The sequence below is a fragment of the Colias eurytheme genome, chromosome 7, assembly GCF_061535395.1.
Source record: "Colias eurytheme isolate Ceu_HAF_F1 chromosome 7, ilColEury1 Martin Lab GWU primary, whole genome shotgun sequence".
Taxonomy (NCBI): Eukaryota; Metazoa; Arthropoda; class Insecta; order Lepidoptera; family Pieridae; genus Colias; species Colias eurytheme.
In genome coordinates this window covers 4,938,546-4,954,422 of record NC_142986.1, presented here as the reverse complement: position 1 = coordinate 4,954,422, position 15,877 = coordinate 4,938,546, and the positions used below count along the sequence as shown (strand labels likewise).

Sequence of the window (15,877 nt, the reverse complement as noted above, 5' to 3'; positions counted from 1 at the left end):
TTTGGTATTACTTCGCAATTTTTAATGAAAATTCATTTAGAAACTGTAAATAGAGCTCGATGTGGAATACAATGGTATTCCAAAACGAGGACGTCACTTTGAATATTTGCTTTGAACACAAAATGTAAGGTAAAATATATGTATCAGAGTGTTTAATGTAACTTTTTTGGATAACCCGATTTATTTAAAAAAAGTTATTATTGTCATTTTACTTATTAGGAAACGTAGGTACTTTCAACATCAGTTTAAAGTTTTTTTTACACGCTTCTTATTAGCTTCACCTGTATGTTTGTTTGTAACCGACTTCTTTACGCGCGATTTTGACCCACTTTAAACGGCCAGATTTCGTTCAAACTTTGTAGATTTATTGAGGACCGATGACAATACACTAATTTGATAAAATTTTCTATTTTTTAGTTCGGTTTTCTATAAAAAGCGTGTTTTTTAGTTTTTTTTTAACTATTATTTATATCTGTAATATTTACGAAATAATCGCCTGTGCACACTTAACGATTAAGTACACCCTGTATAAATTCTCGTGTCGTAATATTAGTTACCATACTCCTCCGAAACGGCTGGACCGATTCTCATGAAAATGTTTGTGCCTATTGGGTAGATCTTAGAATCTATTTTTCATACGTTTAAGTGGAGTAAGGCAGATCAACGTTTACCAAGACCACTAGTATTATAATTATACAACGTTCAATCTATAACAAAACGTCGCGGTGTAACAAACATTGAGTAGATATAATTAATATTAATAGAATTTTAATTAAGCATACAACCCCACCCCACATTTATCAATAATTGACAACAAACATTATCGATACGGCTTTATTTACCACTTCTGAGTCAGTCGGGAACCTTCGGCTGGTTCCGCAGCACGCTCTGCAAAACAAGGTCACGGCAGTGACGACGCGCGGTCACCGAATATTTTTGAATATTACGACATAGCTACATCGTCAGCGGCATGATTACCTCATAGCATCTACCTATTATTAGCTGGATACGCAAGCTATATGCATAGCTTCCATTTACGCCCTAGTAACCTCCGCGCCGCGCAACAAAACGAACGTCCGAAATGGCAAAACACAATGCCTTCCTTGTCTTTCTCGTTGCACAAGTGATAGCTGCACACAGCTACAGAATACTCGGCGTATTCCCTTCCCTTGACCGAAATAACTACCTCACATATAGACCACTATTCCGTGAATTGGCGATTCGAAATCACGATGTGACTCTCATTAGCCACTTTCAAATGCCAATCGCACCGGATAATTACAAAGACATATTATTGAGTGAAAATCCAGTGTACAAAGGTTTATCTTTCGAGTCGGTAATCGTGAATGAGGTGTCGCGGGTTCCGTTCGAGACGTTAGTTTCAACTAAAGCCGGGAACGACGACTGTAAAACGCTTATGAATAACAATCAGGTGTTGCACATGATAAGAACTCGACCTCAATACGATGTGATAATAGTAGAGTCTTATAACAGTGATTGCGCTCTCGCTCTGGCGGCAAATTTGAGTGCACCGTACATCGCTTTCAATCCGCAGCCAATTCATCCCTGGCATTTCAATAGGCTAGGGATCAATTTCAATTCAGCCCATGTTCCTCAGTCACTGTTGCAGTACGGAAAGCAACCTTGGTTTTTTGACCGATTGAAGAGTTACGTTTTGTACTATATTACCCAATGGGTGTATTATATTGGATCACAAGTGACGGACCATGTTTATTTGTACAAATATTTAGGTGATAACCTACCCACGTTGGAAAGCATCGCTGCCAATGCAAGCCTTGTGTTTGTAAACACACATCAATCGGTTTTCGGTGGGGTTGCCAGGTCGGATAACGTAATTGATATCGGAGGTATACACATCAGGCCTCCTAAGATTATTCCCACGGTTAGTATCAATTAATATTGAATGACAATTAGCTCCTAGTATTTAATATAATGACCACAATAGAGCGATATGCACACTGCTCATTGTGCGTAGTGGAATTATTGTTGTCCATACATATTAATAACTAGAGACTCTATGTACAAAGTCTATCGAGTTTTACAAAGTTTAATATAAGACCATAGGTATCTACGAAATATATAAAATAAATTAGAATGCAAAGGTATTATGTTTTGATTGAATTAGGATTTCCTACGGGATGCAATTTTTGCAACCCACATATGTATAAGATATGATTTAAGTATTTAGTTACACGTTCTTTACATTTTTCACAGTAATAAACATAGAATAGATGAGATGACTCAGGAATAACAGAAATACAGATTCTTAGAAAACGTAATTTTAACTTATTTTGTAGGTAGGTTCGTTTGTCACCTAAATTGAATGGTCATGAATAATAAAGTGTATAATTAATTATGTACAGTCTAAATATTTAGTTACATTTATTTGAAACAATGAACCATTTAAAAAGACTGGCTTCTAATAACGTCTATAAAAAATATATAAAATTAATAAAATGCAACGGTAATAACAACTACTGCAGCGGGAGAAAGTCCGATGTCAGTAACCCCTGTCTCTAGAGAATTGCGTGGAAAGTATGTTAACCAAATAACGTCTATTCTTATGTGTTACTTAAGAGCCCCTTGTACTGAAAGTTTAGGCATTTTAGGCACTGAGATGGCTCGCGCCCGCGTTGCGCAGGAGCCGGCGCGGCATGAACTCCGGTGACCTATGAAGGCGGGCGATTATGCCACAGTATAAATAAATCAGTAGTTCGATTTTATTTGCTATCGTAGGAATGTTGTTGATAAATAAATTTACTACTTATCCTATACCATTAAACGAGCAATATTTGCATATTTATATATTTGTTTGTATATATACAGTGTGGAAATTTTCGATGTGCCCTGAATGGAAAGTACTTGAAATACTAGGGATAGCAAATTTTTCTGAAAGGAAACATTCCTTTTTCAAATTTTATTTTATTATTATTTTTTTATTTTGATGTAAAATTTTCGACGGCGCCATCTTGGATTATAGTTTTGACCTCATATTCGTTAATAGCTACCCCAAAAGTCACTTGGGGTCACTGAAAATCAGTGGTGGTAAGGTATTAATCACCTTGCCATCATAAACTGAGTTGGCTCCATTTGTCAGGTCACTCACTGCCACATTACCTACTGTTTCTTAGGAATAAGCTTCTTCTTATTCTTATTATTTTTCTTTTATTTGTTTTTCCTTTGTAAATCAATTTGTAATCATGATGTGATTCTGACAATAAATGTGTTTATTATTATTATTATGTTTCTCTTCTCCATAATACTCGGGTACCACCAGAAGGACGGTACCCGGACCTTTGGAAGGCTTACGTGGGGACACGGATCCAACACGCAGAGGCCCTTTCGAGACTTTTAATGTGTTGTGGGACACCAGCCGCAGCCTGCCCATGACTGCACTATAGAGATACAGCCCTAGGCAGTCCGCGGCCGATGTAGGACTATTGCAGGGTATGGAAATTTAATAATTGGGCTATGGATTGGGATGCTAAATGGACTGGTACTGGGGACTATGGGAAACTATGGCACCTGCCTTTCTACTAAAAGAAAGTAAAAATATGTTGGCAGGTGGTGACTCGCCCTCTCACTGTATGGGCCCCCGAAATAAGTCGCTGCAATAGTGCGACAAGGGGGCAACATATTGTGAGCAGCTAAGGGTGGAGAGGCGTCCCTGGACTTTAAACTACGATCACGCGCTCCCTGAGGGTCCAGCATCACGTGCCCACTCGCCACTTACGATTCGCATCCACCCTTCGAGCTAAAAGCTCTCGCGACTCCACTCTGGTCGGCCGCTTAAGGCAAGCCAGAGGTGGGGGTCCTGTCCTCGTCAGGCTTCACTCCGACCGGCCGGTGAAGGCAAGCCGGAGATGAAGACAGGGGCCTCCCCCGGGAGCACTCGGTTCCCGCGGGGTCGCTACTCCCCGACACCACGCCACAAGGTGTCCTGCGGGTTGACTGACTGCACGGGTGGAATATCTATTGTCACGTAAACAATAGATATTCCAACCGTGGGCGATGGGGTCGTCACATCCCTACGCCCTTATTATTATTATTATTATAAAAACCATGAAAATGACACCCATGACGAAAAGATGTAAGATTTTCGTCGGCGCCATCTTGGATTTTAGTTTTGACCTCATATTCGTTAATAGCTACCCCAAAAACCATGAAAATGACACCCATGACGAAAAGATGTAAAATTTTCGTCGGCGCCATCTTGGATTTTAGTTTTGACCTCATATTGGTTAATAGCTACCCCAAAAACTATGAAAATGACACCCATGACGAAAAGATGTAAAATTTTCGTCGGCGCCATCTTGGATTATAGTTTTGACCTCATATTCGTTAATTGCTACCCCAAAAACCATGAAAATGACACCCATCACGAAAAAAGTCAAATTTTCGTCGGCGCCATCTTGGATTGTTGTTTCATAAAAATAATATTTGTCATACTCATTGAATACAGATCAACCAACATCATAATAGTCTTTCTACTAGTACTTCAAAACTTTGCCGCTATTCCTATTCAATAACCCATAAAAAAGAGGATCTCAGGCAAGGTAATTTTTAAAACATAATTTTAAATCACTACATAGTATAAAACAAAGTCGCTTTCACTGTCCCTATGTCCCTTTGTACGCTTAAATCTTTGAAACTACGCAACGGATTTTGATGCGGTTTTAATAGTTCTTTCGATTCCCGGTCGAAGAAAATGAATTTTTGAAAATCTTTGAATGCAGTTCTATTTCTTTTTAAAAATAAAGGATATTTGCTATCTCCAGTATTTCTAGTACTTTCACCCAAGGCCCATCGAAAATTTCCACACTGTATTTACAAACAAATATATTAATATGCAAATATTGTTCGTTTAATAGTATAGAATAAGAAGTTAATTTATATTTACAACAATAATCCTAGGATAACTAACAAAATCAAACTACTGATTTATTTATACCGTGACATGCTCGCCGTTTTACTCGCCGCTCGGTTCTAATACGCGAGCGACGACTGCAACGTGGTCGGGAGCAAAACTAGCACAGGTCCTCCTTCGATGACGTCCGGCTGGACTCTGGCGGCACTGACGTGGTGCGCGCGAGTCGCATTTTACGTATTATATTTTATATAGAAAAAAATAAGGGCTAAATTAAAAATCTATCCAAAAATTTCCCTGTAAAACCTGATTAGTAAATGAAATGTCAAATTTTCATAAACATAGCGTTCCCCTAATTCTCATAAAACTGATTATGCTTTTAAAATCGATGTTACTTCTGATTTTTTTTTGATCGAGTCAAATGTTTAATATTGTGTTTTTATCCAAAAAAGTCACTAGATCAAACGTTTATCTGTGCTATATATTTTTTTAGGATTTTAAATATGATGATTTCTATCCAAAAACCATGATTTAGAAACATACATTTCGGAGCAGGGCCCCTTAACCAGAAAATATCTATGATTAACGATAACTTCCCTTTAATATTGTATTGATTTTCATCTAGAGAAAATTTTAAATTCTCCGCAAAATATGTACACAAACGCAATATGTTATCATCGATATTTAGAGCAGCGCAATGATGTCATTTTTTAAATTTACTGATCATTGGATATAGAAGCATCATAAATAATTTACTGAATACTATAACTTAGGTCCTTATGACACCCACGTGTATGTTAACGTAATAGAGACAATAATATAGCTAATGAAATATATTTTTCTTTTATCAAATAAGACACACTATGAAATAATCTGTATGACCATCGCATCGCTATTAATTTTGTTAAAGAATAATACATTATCTCTTCGACAATTCCAGGAAATCGAGAGATTCATAAACGAGGCAGAGCACGGTGTCATTTATATGAACTTAGGTTCAACAGTAAAGGACTCAACACTACCGAGCGATAAATTAAATGAACTGCTATCAACATTCGGTAAATTGCCTCTTAGAGTGTTGTGGAAATGGGATGGGGGCATCGTAGAGAATCTGCCAAGAAACGTTATGACTATGAGATGGCTGCCTCAATATGATATCTTAAGTGAGTATCATAGTCTGTACTGATATTCAATTTTATAAGTCGAAACGTACATTCGTAGCGGACTATTACTTTTTATATGTGCTAATATAACGTGATCAAAGAATATTATTTGGAACTAATGTTTATTCATTCAGAACGTTCATAATCAGGTACAGAGTTCGTGTGTAATGTATTATAAAAACGCGTTATGTATTCGGTTTCTTATACCTATAAACCAAAAAAAAAAGTGTTTCATGCCATTGACTACTAAATGTACAAAAAATAATAAAAAAGACACTATAAAAGACGAGTTATTACGAAATTAAATCCTATAAATGAGTAGGTACATCCTTATAATATGTAAATAAAAATTACAGGTCCATATTTGAATGTTTCTTGTAAGACTTTTTGTTTCTGTTCATTAGATTAGGTAGGTACCTACATTAGATTTTGCGATATTGAAATTTAATTCCAAACTTTATCGTGAGAGCTACAAGCGCTATTTTTTAACAAATCTGTTTATAATTCCAGAACACGAAAACGTGAAAGTATTCATTTCCCACGCTGGCATCTTGAGCACCATAGAAGCACTCGATGCTGGTATCCCGGTCATAGCCATTCCATTATTCGGAGATCAGTTTGGAAATGCTGCAGCCTTAGCAGATGCAGGAGTGGCTACCATCGTCTCATACCAAGACTTGAAGAAGGAGTATCTATTGGACGCTATCAATGACGCATTGGATCCAAAGTAAGTAGAATTGGTAAAGGAATAAACTGAGCAAAAGGATAATAAAAACTTTTTGAACGATCCGATTGATTTCTCAATTCATTATCACTGATAGACTTTAAATACATAATATAATCTAATTGAGATAAAAACAGAACGCTTAGAAATAATTTGCGCCTACTTGCAATATATAAGAAGTGTAATTTTGCTTGTAACATTAATATAACGAAGAAATAAATGATTTTTTTTTTTGTAAAGTTCTAGTGTAAAATGCCGCGCATTTTAAGAATGGTTAAATATTCAGACTTGGTGAATCAAAACTTCTTCTAAGAAGTGATTGTAATATAATATTATTTATCTTATTCGAGATTCGATAGAAACTTGAATAGAAAAACTCCAAGAAGAAGTCACTAAATCGCGATGTATGCAGTACAATAACCTCATGGTTACTGTGTTTCGTCAAGCATGTACCGGAAGCAAAATTCCGTTTTCTCACGTTGTCTAACGCGTATTTTTTCTTAAGAAGTCTGCTCTTTTTATGTATTTTACGCAGAACAATAGTTTCTAAAGCAATATGTTTACATGCAATATCAAAAATAACACTAGAGCTGTTCTTTTATGACATATGCATTGTATCTAGATATAAAAAAAAATACTTAACTTATAGCAGTACAGCATTATATTATCTGTGATTAGGTATAGCTAACTACTAACATTCTGAAAAAAATTAATCAGTAAAATATAAAAAATCTCAAATGAGCACTCAAAATTTCAGGTCCCAAGAGCAAGCGAAACTCGTCTCAAGAATGTGGCACGACCGTCCCATGTCCCCCCTTGAAAGCGCCATCTACTGGGTCGAGTACGTAGCCAGATATCGCGGCACACCTCAGCTTGTAGCGACATCTACCACGGTTCCTTGGTACCAACAAATGCAGCTGGACGTCCTTGCCTTCATTGGCATCGTCTTTTACATCCTTACGTGCGTTCTTTACAAGTTATTAAGCGTATGCTGTTGTTCCTGCTGTCGAAGCGATGTCGTTGTAGAAACCATGGATGTCAGTGTAGAAAAGAAATCTAGGAGAGTGAAGTTTGAATAGACGTGATTGTTGAACATTAGTGGTGGTGTGGAAATACCATAATAGGTGGTACTTAACGAGCGATGTATGAAATGTAAATTGTTAGACTGGTGTTGTTATTTATTGTTCATTTTTAATTAAACAAGAATTTTATTTTTATTTTTATTTTTATTTCTTTACCAAATTCACCTGCACGCCGGCTTTGATTCGAGGGAAAAAAAAATATTGAACTTTCTAACAGTAAAATACAACAATATATGTATAACAACAAAACAATAAAAATTTTTAGATCGATTCAGTTTGCGTTAAATTAACTACCAAATATTACTACTTATTTAATTATTAAAGCAATTACCTGGTTATGAACTCTCCTTCTCTGGGTCAATATATTTTCTGAAAACACAGTTAAATTCCTGAAAAATATGAATTAATAAATACAAAAACAACACAAAAAAATATACAACAATAACAACTTAAATGGAAAGTTTTTTATCTGTATCAATGGATATTGTATAATCTTAAGTCCTATTTTGCGTTAGTGGCTAGTTTATTACACGAATAAAAAATTAAAAAATATAACCTCAATACAGACAGGTTACTTTAAAACCCAGTTTTAGTAAAAGACAATTCATAGTCATGGTGATGGTGACATATACGCGATAAAACAAAGTATTTGATAGTACTTCAATATGCGCCAATCATTTTATTGGTATGTTTGATACCTGGTATATTATATTTTAGTATTCACAAGCTTTCCGCCCGCTGATTCTTCTGCGTGGAATTCAGTTAATGTCGCCCTTAACACTAACAGCTGAGCCCTGAAAACTCGAAAACATATAAAGAGTAGATGCTACTAAATATTATAAAATATGTATCCTTACAATAATTCGTTCAGTAGGTTATGCGTTAAAAGACAGTTATTTTCGTATTTAAAATTTTTAGAATACGTTTGAACTTTGAAATATAGTTTTCAATATCTTTTAGTGTAGTTTCATAAATCGAAAATTATTTGTCTTATTTTTATAAATTATCAAAAAGTGGTAAACTACAACAAAACAGATATCTTCAATTTGAAAATATAATGCCAAATCTATAAAAATTGCAAGATTTACAAGCAACGCTAAAATTCTCAACAAATAACAATGTTGTAAATGTTTTTTCACTTATAGATTACAGAGCTTAGATTGGTTTATATCCAAAAAAATTATAATTTATCGGTCCATTATCAAGAATAAACAACTGAATTCAGTTGTAGTTTTAGCCTTGTTGAAATAACTCGCGTGATAATGAAAACGGGAATTTTAATTTTATCGTTGTGGACGTTGTTATTTTCGATTCATGAAGTGCAACCGTTGAATATTTTAGGAATATTTCCATATGCAGGCAAAAGCCATTTCTTCGTCTTCGATAAATATCTGCAAGAACTAGCTCATCGTGGACACGATGTTACTGTTATATCATATTTTCCACGAGAGGAACCCTTACCAAATTATCATGACATCAGTTTAGCTGGGAAAATGAATGTCTTGGAAAGTGTGTTTCCCATTTACCGTTCGTATTGGCAAATATTTCAAACGAGTCTTTTTCTTTTTTCAACTGGAACAGAAAATTGTAGAGTTTTACTGGCTGACGAAAACGTGCAAAATCTGTGGAAATCTAAGGCAAAATTCGATGTTATCGTTTTGGAACAGTTCAACAGTGATTGTTCCCTCGGATTAGCTTATAAACTAGGAGCGCCTGTAGTTGCTGTTAATTCACATTTTTTCATGCCTTGGCAATTCAGTAGATACGGTATAGCTAACAACCCATCATACGTTCCATTCCATTTTTTTGAGGGTGGAACTAAACCAACATTTTATCAAAGAGTGGAACGAACATTATTCAATACATACTTTATAACAGCCTTCAAGTTATTGGTACAAAGAGTTGACCAAAATACTCTTGCTGAATATTTTGATGATATCCCGCCTTTGGAAGAATTAGCTAAGGATATCAAATTTTTACTCTCTTATACTAGCTTAATGCTCTCCGGGTCTCATTTATTCCCTGCAAATATTATTGAAGTCGGTGGGTATCATGTGAGCAAGCCGAAACCGTTGTCAGTTGTAAGTAAAATTAGTATAAGAACTCTATTTTATACTATAAAACAAAAATATTTTTAAAATCATTCGCAATGATTACGATTTTCCTATAAAATTTTTTATAGTCATAATTTTATCTACGGTCTTGATGTAATTTGTTCTAATCTAACTCTTATATGGCCGTATTTGTACTACTTTGATAATATTAGTGACCAAATAAATATGTATTATTTCTATCAATACCTACTTCAATAAAAATGAGCAATTCGGCACAATAAAAATATTAAAAAAAGGAACATGGGTGCTCCATGATCGACATTGCAACAAACGTCCTTTAAAAAATGAATGTTTTATTATTCGAAGCAACATGTTATGTAGGAAGTAGGATTACTTTAAAAAATGACTGTCAAAACATTATAACATCTCATAGTCCAGGATCCTTCGCCCATTTTTGCACGTGATTACTATCAAGCTAATTTTCCGCTAGTAGCCTTATTTTGATGAGACGCCCAATAATTTCCTGTACGAAACTCTCGATTGTGGTAGCTAACAGAGGTAACAAGGATAAAATGTGTTGATTTGATGGTTCTCAAATATTTATTACGCAATTTGTAGGACAATATGTCTGTTGAATTATATAAATATTAACTAAGTGAAAACAAAAAAACAGCTGGTTAGTAATAATTTATGATGACCTCGTTATCAATACACATTGGAAAGAGGGGACTCTTTGATTTTGTAGGACAAATATTTTTTCGAATAATTTAGATTGAATTATCTTGAGATTGAACAAAAAAAATTAAGTTAGTAATAAATATTTTAGAACCATAAAATCAAAACATTTTATCCTTGTTACCTCTGTAAGCTACCACTATCGAGAGTTTCGTACATGAAATTATTGGGCGTTTCATCAAAATAAAGCTACTCACGGAAAATTAGCTTGATAGTAATCAAGTGCAAAAATGGGCGATGGATCCTGAACTATCAGTCACACTTAGTCACGAATAAGCTCTCTGTAAAGCTTAAAATACACAAAAAGTCATTAATTTCTAATTGTTTAGTTAAGCCACCAAAGAAATAATCTGTTGGAATGTTGGACTGCAGGTATATTTGAGTCGATTTTATTATATGTATTTTTAGAAAATTCGCAAGTTTATAGAGGACTCTGAGCATGGTGTCATTTACATAAGTTTTGGATCTATGCTTAAAGCCAATACAACACCAAGAGATAAGATTGAAGCTATTGTTGCTGCTTTATCTGAACTGCCTCAACGAATATTGTGGAAATGGGAAGAAACGACACTACCGGGAAATCCTAAAAACATATTTATTTCTCCGTGGTTACCTCAAAATGATGTTTTGGGTTCGTATCAGTTCTATTTAATTGAAGACAAAATGTTATATGTAGGTATTGCAATTGAATGTCCATTTTAGATATAAGTATTATTTATTAGTTTTGTGAGCCCAATTAATTAATAAATTGTCTGGTATATTTTAAAACCGTCATACATTCATTTCTTTGATTATTACCAAAGTTGCAACTGTTCATAAAAATATTCACATTGTACTATTCCTGTAGGTAAAACCAAGAATATCAGTACACTAGACACTTTACATAAAACTGTACTTTAAAAGGTATATTTTCTACAGCACATCCAAAAGTACTAACTTTCTTCTCACACTGCGGTTTGCTTAGTACAACTGAAGCTATGTACCATGGAGTACCCATGGTCGGTATGCCTATCTTTGGAGATCAGCCCGCAAACGCAGGCTTTATGGAGGAGAGTGGACTTGGCGTGCAAATTCAAATCGGAGAATTAACAAAGGATAAGCTTTTGGACAAATTTAAAACAGTTCTTGACCCTGGGTAAGACATAGTTACTGTTTAAATACGACAAAATATTACGCTCTGGGGTAATTGCAGTTTGAGGGATACCTATAGTACTCCTGTGTACAGTGTAGTACTCACATTAATACGCAAATGGATATTGTTGTTATAATTAACAACTTTATATTAGCTTATTGTGTTTATACAATAATTATAACAGACTAATAATTATAACAGTAAATATTATAACAATAATCATAATAATTATAACAGACTCTCTGATATTGAAAACAAAATTTTCCGAAGTTATTATTACTTAGTAATTTTCTTAACTCAGCATATTAAATCATTAAAACTAATTTTAAGCGTTACCTACATATGAAAGAAAATTGTTTGAGTAAGATAAACAACCAAACATTATTTGGTAAGAAAACCATTCACTTTTCATAAGCATAATATTTAGTTGCATATAATATTATAATTCCAGTCTGAAAATTTTAAATAGAAACTATCCCAAATTGACGTCAGATACCAAATAATTTAAATTGAATATCGCTATTAACTCTAGATATATCTAGATAGAAAGAACTATTTTTAATAAAACTTTTACTAGAAGGTAAATTTCAATTTTTACACTTGATACAAATCAAATGCAGGATATATTTTTATATTAATTCCTAACCTAATCAAAACAGCGATAAAAATGAGTTACGTAAATTTTCGCATTAGGGCAATATGTAGACGATAAAGCTAATCTACTGATAGCCATAATGCAATTTTTTTTTCCAGATTCAGAAGTCGTGTTAAACTCATATCAAAGGCATGGCATGATCGCCCACAATCACCGATGGATAGCGCTATTTACTGGACCGAGTTCGCAGCACGTTACAGTAACTTCACATTCAAAAATCCATCAGTTAATGTGCCTCTTTATCAGTATTATGGATTAGATGTATTATCGTTTTTGATAGTGTGTACGATTATTTACTTGTTTATTGTTGTAAAAATATTCTCGTGCTTGTTTTTAAGACAAAAATCTACGAGGAAAATTAAAAAGAAGAAACAATCGTGAAAAAAAATTGATGTTCTTATTCAATGTTAAATTTATGTTTTCGTAATAAATAATATAAAATCAACTCTTTCAATTTTAATTAATTTACTACCATGGACGTATAAAAAAAGACGGACGCCGTATTACGAACAAACAACGTGAAGCCACCATAGTAAGCTAGCGATCGTGTAAAGACAATATACACGCACACACTATCACCATAGTAAGCTAGTCGGCCGCCATTACGTCGTGAACTACCAACTGATTAACTGCGTCACTGTTTCACAAAAAATATCTTGCGTGGTTAAATGGTGTCGCAACAGTACAATTTTAAATAACAAAACACGAGGGATTACATTCCACAGGGAAGCAAGTTATTTCTTTTATGTTTTAATGACAAAATTATTTCGGCAAAATTTATAGAAAAAAATACAGCCGCCATTGTCAACAGGACAGCTGTTGCCATGGCAACATGGCACACACACATGGATGTTTCGCCGCCATTACTAGGCTTCACTCAATGTTTAGGCGATATACCGTCCGTCTTTTTTTATACGTCCATGTTTACTACTATACTTTAACAATCGGCAGTACCTAAGACTTGTTTTGGTATGCTTTAAGGGAGCCATAAGATAACCTACTAAGGTAAAAATAAACGAGTACAAAAAATCACGACCTACGTCAGTAATTAATCGCACTTTAATCTTTATATTTAATTTTAATGGAATTAAACCGATAAGATAGTTTCAATTTTAGTACTGCTACTCATACGGTGATGAATGGTCTCAGATCAAAATGCGAATCAACACGGTTGTTGCGTTGCTTACAATAGTGCTTACAACTTGCATTCTCCTGAATCAAGTGAAATCTTATAATATCTTAGGAGTGTTTCCTCATATAGGAAAAAGTCACTTTTATGTTTTTGATGTTTATTTAAAAGAATTAGCCAAAAGAGGACACAATGTGACAGTGATATCATATTTTCCACAAAAAGAGCCCCTGAAAAATTATCATGACATTAATCTAGGAAAGGACAATAAATACTTCGAAGTGAAGTTACCTATAACTGAATCAAAATTTTTAATTTTCCTTTCATTCACAGTATTGCAACCGTTTGCAGGGCCATACTCTTGTAAACAAATGCTTGAAGATGAAGAGGTACAAAATTTGGTGTACTCTGGTCAAAAGTTTGATCTCGTTATTGTAGAGCAATTTAATACTGACTGTCCTTTGAGTATAGCATATAAATTGAGAGCACCAGTAATCGGTGTCACCTCAAGTATGTTGCTACCCTGGCATTACACCAGGTACGGAGTTCCCTACAATCCTTCTTACGTTTTGTACGATATATATAAAGGCGGAACAAAGCCAACGTTCTTGGAAAGGGTTGTTAGATCCATTAATTTTCCATATATAAATTTTATTCAATATTTATGCATGAAGCTTGATGATAAAGTGATTTCGGAATATTTCGATGATGTACCACCAGTAGCGGAGTTAGCCCGTCAAATTAAGTTTTTACTAGTCTACCAAAATTTTATTGTAAGTGGATCACAAGTTTTACCGTCAAATGTGATAGAAGTTGGAGGATATCATGTTGCAAAACCTAAACAGCTACCCGATGTAAGTAAATTCATGGATAACGTAAACCTAACGTCTTTTTCTTATATTATTCTATACGTATTAAAAGTATCTAATATTTTTTATTGAATATACAGGACATTAAGAAGTTTATTGAAGAATCCAAAAATGGAGTGATATACATCAGTTTCGGGTCATTATTAAACCCATCGTCTTTGAATCGTGAAAGATTTGAAGCTATATTAAATGCTATAAAAGAATTGCCTCAGAGAATTGTATGGAAATGGAATAAGAAGATTCCAAACAGGCCAGATAACTTATATGTATCAAAATGGTTGCCTCAAAATGATATATTAGGTAAATTTATTCAGAAATCAGGAAAAAGTGTAGAATACCAGTAGAATTTATTCGGAAAATATTAAGTCACAAAAAAAAGAAATCCTAAAATGAATGATCAATTTTCTTACTCTCTAAAACACTCAACCGCACTATTAAAATAAAAATATTTCATTTTGCAGCTCACCCAAATTTAATAGCATTTTTCTCACATTGCGGTCTATTGGGTACAACAGAAGCTGTGCATCACGGTGTACCAATTCTTGGCATGCCGATCATAGGTGATCAGTTTTCTAATGCAGCTGCGATTGAAGAACAAGGTCTGGGAGTTCAAATCGAGATTAGTGAATTAACTACGGAGCTACTGCTACAAAAATTCAAAATTATTTTAGATCCTGCGTGAGTATCAATCATCATGTCACTGCAAGATTCAAGCACTACTAGAGCGTCATAATGACTTAAAACTAATCCTATAAAGACAAGCGCCTGTCCATCAGCTGCTGTATTATTACAGTCACAATTTAGATGTAAAATGTTACATTGATTTTATTTTAAAAGAGCAAATTATACAGTTTCTTGTCGGTACTTCTCTGTAAAAGTTCCTTCGGATTCGGTGGTGATTTATTATTTATATGCTTTTTGACGATTCAAAAGCGCGTCTAAACGAAATCTGAGTTTGATTTTAATACATTGCTGAATAGTAATTTGTATTACGTATGCCTCACTTCTGAAACCATCACCTGGATATTTTTTTTTTGTAATTTAAAATTATTACATAGAATTTCATTTTTACAGATTCAGGGCAAATGTCAAACAAGTATCCACCATGTGGCGAGATCGACCCGTTTCAGCGCTCAATACAGCAGTCCATTGGACTGAATTTGCCGCTCGCTATCATAACTTTACATTTAGACCAGCCGCGGCTGACGTACCACTGTACCAGTATTTGGGTCTCGATGTCATATTTGTATTATTAGCATTCTCAATATTTAGTGCATTTATTTTAAGATATTGTATTTTCAAATTACTACCGCGATTGCGTAAAGTTTATAAACAGAAAAAAGCTTGAATTTTCTTTATAATGTTACATTTTCTATGTTTTAATATAAAATAATTAATCATAATTGAGATTGTATTGCTGCTTTACAATTTATGTGTTCTTTATTT

At 34.2% G+C, this 15,877-nt stretch overlaps 4 protein-coding genes across 4 annotated transcripts in view; all 4 read left to right on the top strand.

Annotated features, from left to right (window-relative positions):
* Positions 1–15,877, top strand: part of LOC149907015 (uncharacterized) — a 251,513-nt gene that overhangs the window by 219,448 nt on the left and 16,188 nt on the right. The window lies entirely within an intron of this gene.
* On the top strand, positions 842–7,992 carry LOC149907022 (UDP-glycosyltransferase UGT5-like). The gene is made up of 4 exons (XM_090104071.1): positions 842–1,903; positions 5,829–6,051; positions 6,562–6,778; positions 7,533–7,992. The coding sequence occupies exons 1-4, from the start codon at positions 1,082–1,084 to the stop codon at positions 7,852–7,854; spliced, it is 1,584 nt and encodes a 527-aa protein (XP_089960197.1). The 5' UTR covers positions 842–1,081; the 3' UTR covers positions 7,855–7,992.
* LOC149907021 (UDP-glucosyltransferase 2-like) lies at positions 9,100–12,878 on the top strand. Its single transcript, XM_090103728.1, has 4 exons — positions 9,100–9,938; positions 11,055–11,277; positions 11,565–11,781; positions 12,532–12,878. Exons 1-4 carry the CDS (start codon positions 9,120–9,122, stop codon positions 12,812–12,814), a joined length of 1,542 nt encoding a protein of 513 aa, XP_089959854.1. The 5' UTR covers positions 9,100–9,119; the 3' UTR covers positions 12,815–12,878.
* Positions 13,589–15,779, top strand: LOC149907020 (UDP-glycosyltransferase UGT5-like). Its single transcript, XM_090103821.1, has 4 exons — positions 13,589–14,416; positions 14,512–14,731; positions 14,893–15,109; positions 15,506–15,779. Exons 1-4 carry the CDS (start codon positions 13,589–13,591, stop codon positions 15,777–15,779), a joined length of 1,539 nt encoding a protein of 512 aa, XP_089959947.1.